This window comes from Sorex araneus, chromosome X (genome assembly GCF_027595985.1).
Source record: "Sorex araneus isolate mSorAra2 chromosome X, mSorAra2.pri, whole genome shotgun sequence".
Lineage (NCBI taxonomy): Eukaryota > Metazoa > Chordata > Mammalia > Eulipotyphla > Soricidae > Sorex > Sorex araneus.
In genome coordinates, this window is record NC_073313.1 from 82,692,532 (window position 1) to 82,700,493 (window position 7,962).

Below are 7,962 nucleotides of genomic sequence, written 5' to 3' on the forward strand. Positions count from 1 at the left end.
ATCGTTCATACAATTTCTACCCTCTTAATTTTATGAAGGTATGTTTTATGGCCCAGCATATGATCTATCTTGGAGAATGTCCCATGTGCAATGGATAAGAATGTGCGTTCATCTTTTGGGGATGCCCTATAGATAGATATAGATATAGATATAGATATAGATATAGATATAGATATAGATATAGATATAGATCTACTAACTCTCTTTCTTCCATATCATCCCAAAATAGTGTTTCCTTGCTGAACTTTAGTCTAGTTGATCTATCAAGATGTGACAAAGCAATATTGAAGTCTTCAACTACTAATGTGTTGTTATTTGTGTATTTCTTTGAGTCTGTTATCAGATATTTAAGTATTTTTCTGGTCTGTCATTTGGTACATATACATTTAGGAATGAGAGATCTTCTTGGTGTACAGATCTCTTGATCATTAAGAAATGGCCTTCACTGTCTCATAACCTTCTTCAGCCTGAAGTGTATGTTGTCTGATAATAGTACCGCCACCCCTGCTTATTTAAGGAGGCTGTTTGCTGGAATAATTGTTTTCCAGCCTTTGAATCTGTGTTTGCTCTGTCTATTGAAATGTTTTTCTTTGCAGGCAGCAGAGTGTTGTGTTCAATTTCTAATTTGCTGTGCCACTCTGTGTGTGTCTTTCCTTTTATTTTGACTTTTTGGGTCACACCTGGCGATGCACAGGGATTACTCATGGCTCTGCATCAGAAAGAACTCCTGGGGGTGCTTGGAGGTCCATATGGGATGCTATGGATTAAACCCTGGTCAGCAGCATGCAAGGCAAGTGGCCTACCTGCTGTACTATCATTCTGGCCCACTCTGTGTCTCTTAATTTGTGCATTTAGCCCATTGATGTTGAGAGAGATTATTGGTATGTGGTTTTGTACCATCTTTCTGCAGGAGTTTGATGTATTTATGGGGCTTGCCCTATCTTCAGTTCTTCTTATACTGTCTTCAGTTCTTATCGTAACAATGGTTTGGGATCTATGAAGTTCCTGAGTTGTTTTTTTATCTATGAACTTGCATATTATTTCTTCAAATCTGAATGAGTGTCTGGCTGGGTAAAGTATGCTTTATGAGGCATTCATTTCATTGATTTTTTTCACCATATCCAATGACTGTATTTGGACCTGGATGGTTTCTTCTGATAAGTCTGCTGTTAAAAATGTTATGTGATAAATAAGTCTGCTTAAAGTAGTGACTTTTAAATTTTCACATCCATATGATGGTCATAAAACTGTAGTCTAAGGGTTCTAGGGGACAGGGGATGAGAGAAAATCTTTGAATCAAGATTTACTTGATTCAAAGTAAATCTTGAATTTACTTGGGCATGGAGTCATAGCACTGCATGTATAAAACTGTATCATTAGTTCTATTGTTACCCCACCACCACTACCAAATAAATTGTTAGAAATTAGGTCTGCTGGCTTGCTCTTCCAGCTTTTGCTCTCTCTTTAACACATACATATCTTGCTTGCTTTTCTCTATTTTCTTGCTTGACTATTTGCACTTTGGAGATTCTTGTGTTCTCCATTGAATACACACTTTTCCCTTTCTCTCCCCTCATATCTTTCTAAGAAGTTTCAATAAAAACTTTATTGCTTCACACACAAAAACATTAAGCCTTCCAAGTATTCAATGATTTCAATTGAAGTGGAGGAAATCACTGATGTAGAATCTAGTATTGCAGTGCAAAGGAGACGGTGTATGGGGTGAATTATCCAAGTGCTTCTCTGGTATCTTAACTAATTTTTCTGAATTTGTTTTCCAGTGCTGACGTTGATTTGAGAACCAAGATTGATCATACAACCATGAACAGCTCTTGAAATATTTTAGTTTCCATTACTAGGGAGCTAGAGATCCAGTCTAAAACCAACAATAGAATCAAGAACACTCAGTGTGGAAAATTAAATCATTATTTCTTTGCTGTTGCCTTTCTAGGTGAACTTGCAAAGAAAGTCAAACCCAGAGATTATCAGTCATTCAGAACATGTGTATATGATTTATCAGAAAGTATGCCTTCCCTAGTGGTACGTGGTTTTGTCCAAATGTGGAACATGAAGACTGGGATGTCTAAACTAAAAGAAGCATTCATTGAAACAGTGGAGGGAAAGGATGTTAAACTGGTGGTCTCATTCAGCTCTGGAAAATGCACAACTTTTCTGCTAAGTAATAATATTAGAAATGTGGTCCATAGATCTTTTGGAGACACCCAAAATTTCCTGCATGTAACATTCCAAAACAATAATTTCTTGTTTGTTGAAGGATTGACTTCCAGAGATGCTGAAAAGTTGAAGACATTCCTGGCTACCATCTGTGAAAGGCAGATTAAACCATCTTCAAGCCCTGGTAGGAACAGGGAGGTCTTGAGCTCTGCAATACCACAGCAGAAAATCATTAAACAACCAATTCACAGTGTATCTGAGAAGTTTAAAAGTAGACCTTCAGACTCAGGAGAAGAAAATGGAACACCTGTCCTTCACGGTTTGCCTGTGTTGATATCCAAATCATCAGCACACGAGGTACCAGAATATCAGGGTGGGAAGAGGAAAAGAAAATTACACTCTGATTCCAAGATGAATAGGAAGAACCCAGATGATGAAAGCTCTTCAAAAAGCAAGAAATCCAAGAAGAGTCCCATGGAGCAGAGAGGTAAAAAAGAGAAGAAAGAAGCGAAATCTAAAAATGAGGCACAAGGGGAATGCAGCCGACCTTTACTCAGCCTTGAGTCTCTGGAGAGCCCTTGCCTCGATGGTGCCGGTCATTTCCGATCTCTCTTTGAAAAGATCTACTTGGCATTTCTCTTAGAGCCCAACGTCGATGAGGATGAAGAGTTAGAGTGGGAAGGATTGGAGATTACTTTAGAACTTTACCCAGAGAAAATATGGCACGGGCTCCCCAATTTGGGAAACACATGTTACATGAATGCCATTTTACAGTCCCTGCTTTCAGTTTTATCCTTTGTGGATGATTTACTCCATCAGGGTTTCCCAAGGGGTAAAATTCCCCTCGACGTGCTTAGCTTGCGCTTGGCACAGCTGCTTGTTTTGAAAGATACGTATAACAACAAAGTCAAGAGGAACCTACTTGAGAATCTTAAAGAAGCCATTTCAGAAGTTGCCGCGATCTTTTCTGGCAACATCCAGAATGATGCACATGAGTTTTTAGGGCACTGCTTAGATCAGTTGAAAGAAAGCATGAGAAAATTAAAAGTGACTATGAAAGCTAAAATGGAATCTGAAAAAAAAGGCTCAGATCAACAGGCTTTTCCTGGCAATGCTGCCATCCAAATACCGATTTGTCCTGTCGTTGCTAATTTTGAATTTGAGCTGCTGCGCTCTATTACTTGTAAAGCCTGTGGTCATGTTGTTTTCAAGGCAGAGCTGAGTAATTATCTCTCCATGAATCTTCCTCGAGGATCAAAAGCACGTCATTTGTCTGTTCAGTCAACTCTTGATCATTTCCTGGGAGCAGAAGACCTTGAATATAAATGTGAGATATGTAAGCACAAGCATTCCCTTGGAGTACACAAATTTCTCAAGATCCCAAGGGTTCTTATTATTCATCTGAAACGCTATAACCTTACCGAATATTGGTCATTAAGGAAAGATCAACGGGCAGTTGCGATTCCCAAGTATTTGAATGTGTCTTCACATTGCAACGAAAGTACCGAAGCTCCCTCTCCATTGAATGAGTATGTACATACTCGAGATATACAAGTCTTAAAAATCTTTCAGAGGATGAATTCTGAAGCCCTTCGTTTACAGATGCTTTCAAAGAGGATGGGCTCGAAGTCCACGGATTCTCGGGCCAGTGAGTCTAACAAGAAGTCAGCATTGCCAAAAAGTCCAGTTTTCTCTAAAAGGTCAAGCAGAGACCAGCAGCCAGCAAATCTGGAGAATGTCTCTGTAGTAAGTGGCTTAGAGACCACATTGACAAGCACCCATGATGGAACAAACATTGCAGAAGCAACAAATGTCATGACAGATTGGAAAGACACTCCTTTTCCCCTGATGTTTGAAGATGAAGATTTATCCAGCAGCAGTCAAGCTACCAATCTTACCGAAGTTTTTCTTGATGATGTGCCTGAACGTGCAAGTTCAGAGACATATCTGGAATCAGATGCGTCTTTTGACATAGATATTGATAGTATTGATGAGAGTACTGATGAGTTTTATGATGATAACATCCCCCAAAGGGCTGAAGAGAACCACCAGACCGAGAGAGCAAGATTCTATGAAAAATCTCTTCAGGAGGCAATTCTTCAAACCGTTCCAAATGTAAGTGGCCAGGGGCACATGGAAGACTTCGGAAGACATACAGAAGAAATCAGTCTCCAGGAGGCAAGTACGAGTTCTCAGGGTGCCTCCTGTTCTTATACAAGTTCTGCAAATGGCATTTCAAAATCAGAGAAGACCAAACCAGAAGCTGAGAAACAAAAAAGAAGTGCAGAGATGGAAGATCCTTATGCCTATCGGCTCATTGGCATTATCAGTCATCTTGGAGATGACCTCAATTCAGGCCATTATGTCACTGATGCTTACGACTTTGAGAGGCAGGTCTGGTTCACTTACAATGATATGACTGTGCTACATGTAGAGGAGTTTCCAATGCAAGAGGGAAGGGTTTGCACAGGCTACATCTTCTTTTACATGAACAGCAAGACTTTTGAAGAGGTGGCTAAACGAGTTGAGAAATCTTCGATTCACAAAAGCACAAACGATCCTCCTCCTCCACCACCACCTCCTCCTCCTCCTACTCCTACTCAGTAAGAATCAGAAGCAGATTCAGGTAGAAGGCTTAAAGGATAGGAGTGCATGTTTTGTGTGGGAGGCTGGATTTCACCCCTGGAACCACACCCTTTCCAGGACTACTATGAGTACCCCTTCTCAAAAAGAAAATAATTAAAAAGAGGAACAAAATTCTAGTTACTGAGACTTGGTTGACTACATGTTTAGCTGCCCCTTGTTCCACGCAAGGAAAAGTGTGGACTCCAGTCAAAGATGTAGAAGTTGTTAGTAGTATCACAGACCACAGTTCAAATACAAACATTTGGCAGAATTTCTGTTTGAACCTGATTCAAATATGCTGTTCCTCAAATTCTGGTAGATAACCATTGTCCGTTGCCACTATAACGGACATTCAAACCATTTGAATGCAGTGATTTTCAAATACACTTCATAGCCTTCATGGACTGAATTCTTGGAAACGCAAGCTCTCAAGCTCCACAACAAACATATACTGATTCAGAAACTGATAAGACAGATCAGCCGTTTGATGGAGATTGGGCTATGTGCCCAAGTCTAAGATGGAGTGTTTGGTCAAGAGTATCTTGACATATAGCTAAACTATTTTGTAAAGAGGTTTGATTGCATTTGTTGAATTTCTTACGTTTGTTCCTTTGCACCGCTCCTTTGAAAAATTATTAGGAGCCAAACATACTGTCCAGAAAAATTAGACAGGTGTCAGGGTGCATGTCTTGCATGCGTGAAAACTAACTCTGCAAGGCTTCCTAATTGCTGTGGCATGCAGCCCCAGATACTCCTGACCACTGCCAGGTGTAGCCCTGGAGGCCCCTGAGCACTGCCAGGTGTAACCCTTGAGTCCACAAGCACTGATGGGTGTAGCCCTGGAGGATCCCAAGGACAGTTGGGTATTACCTGCCCCAAAGGTCTCTGAGTGCTTCGTGAGTATCCCTGGAGGACCTCAGCATTTCTAGGCCTGAATAGCACTGCATGGCTGCATCCTCACATTGATCCATCTGGCCTTGTTGCCTGACCACTGCTGGGGACCCTTCCAACCAGATAACTTATCTGCTAATAATACTCAGCTCTTGGATATGGAAAAAGCTCGCTCTGACAGTGAAAAGTTAGCTGCTGTGGCCCTGGCAGTAAACATCAGTGAAGACAGCAGTTTACAGTCCATCCTGGGCATCTAGAGATGAAACTGAAGTCCAGCTCAAATCTCCAAAATGGTTTGTTAAACCTCTCCTTTTCCTTGCTGTGAAGAGGACTTGAGGTCCCCTTTGATTTAAAAATGGAGGATGGAAAAACTGAACCCTCAGAGAATTCACCCACTTTCTTTGCTGGGAAGAAATGTGATCTGAGCCCATGATTTCATTTGAGTCCGTGGAAGGCTGCTTCCCTTCCCTTTGAAGAACACAATTGACCAAAACCTTTTCGGGAACTTTTCTCCAAATTTGATATTAAAAAATAACCCTGGATTTCTTTACTTCTTACACTGAGAGAAACATACATGCTTTAAAGTAGCTTGTGAAAGTCTTGGTACTGATTTGATCTAATGTCCAAAATCTTGGACTTCAAGGTGACTTGTTGGGGGGTGAGAAGAAGGATTCTCCAGGAAGTGAACATTCTCTGCCTGTACACTGTGTATTCAAGGACTTAGTAATTCTGCTATTAAGCGCTTCTCATCTTTGTAATCTTGCCTTTTGCTAACTGCCTTTCAAATTGTGAATCTATTGCACTTTGCACCCTTGTTACAAACAAGTCACTTGTTTTAAGAGGCTTCTCATGTGGCATAAAAGATTATAAATTATTGTATTTTTGTTCTTACCCCATCCCATTGCTAACTTGGATGTACTGTAGGCTTAGAACTGTAGGCTTAGAACAGTTGTTAACCCCTAAATTAGTTAATCCTATTAATCCCGAAACTAGTTGGTCCTATTCATCCTGAGACCTTTTAAGAGATAATCTAGAATTTTGATATGTGGAAATGTTTTTAAAGGGCACAAAGTGGGGGATCTCAAAATTGAAGAAATATATTGTATAGAGAATATTGTATAGAGAGTATTGTGTAGAGAATATTGTATAGAGAACAGCATTCTTCCAATATGGCCTCTGTTCTGCATAGGACTCCACAAAGCAGCAATTAAAACTAAGGATTTTCATAATGGTTCCATGTGATCAAAGTATTTCATTTAGAAGAGTGATATGTTTGGGTCTGTCAACTCCAGGATTTTCAGAATTGTTCCATATGATCAAAGTATTTACTAAAAGTATGCAAAGTAATTTTGTTTTGAACAGAGAATAAAGGTGCCAGTACTTTGAACAAGAAAATTTAAACGGTTTGATGTAGAAGATATAGTGTTCTGTGTTCAGAAGAAGCTGCTCTTCAGCACATAGAAATTTCAGATGCCAGACAAACCAAGGAAGATTATGGAGGCGTCTGTGACAGTGACAATTGTCATCCTGAACTGATGGCTTGGGAAGAATGCATCATTGCTTTATAAGAAGAAATCTGGAATGCAAATGTACCCTGAATAACTTTCTACCCATTGTTATTTTAAAATAAATAAAGTTGTGTGGCTTTATTTAGTGACTGTTTTTTAGTGTTAATTTTAGTTGGCCCTTTAGTCTACAGCTCATGTGTCTAGCTCATTGTCAGTATAAAAAATTTTGAATGTATTAATTTTCTTACTATCATAACAAGTGAATTCAAACTTCACAACTTAAATAACACCAGTTTAGTATCTTGTAGTTACATAAATCCAGTTCAGGATGGGGATCACTAGTTTAAAATCCAGGTGTTAGAGGCAAAGGTGGATAGAACATTTACTTTGCTCATTGCTGATGTAGGTTCAATCCCCAGAACCCCATATAGTCCCCCGAGCACTTCCAGGAGTGATCCCTGAGTGCAGAGCCAAGAGTAAGCCCTAATCATGGCTGTCCATGACCTCACTCCCCAAAATCCCGGTGTTAGCAAGATTATGATTCTTTGGGATTCTCTAAGGAAGTAATGTTTTGGTCTTTCCAGATTCTAGAAGCTGCCTGTATTCATCGATTCATGGCTGCATTCCTTCTTACAGCCAGAAATATTGAGCAGAATTCTCACTACACTTTCCTTTGCCTTCTTCCACTTAAAAACACAACTTTTTATTTTAGAATAGGCCAGACTGGATAGCTCAAGATAACATCCCTGATTTTCAATTAATT

At 39.8% G+C, this 7,962-nt stretch overlaps 1 protein-coding gene across 1 annotated transcript; it reads left to right on the plus strand.

The window, feature by feature from the left end:
• The first annotated feature begins 2,025 nt into the window (after positions 1-2,025).
• On the plus strand, positions 2,026-4,782 carry USP26 (ubiquitin specific peptidase 26). The gene has a single exon (XM_004606429.2). The coding sequence runs from the start codon at positions 2,026-2,028 to the stop codon at positions 4,780-4,782; it is 2,757 nt and encodes a 918-aa protein (XP_004606486.2).
• The last annotated feature ends 3,180 nt before the right edge of the window (positions 4,783-7,962 follow it).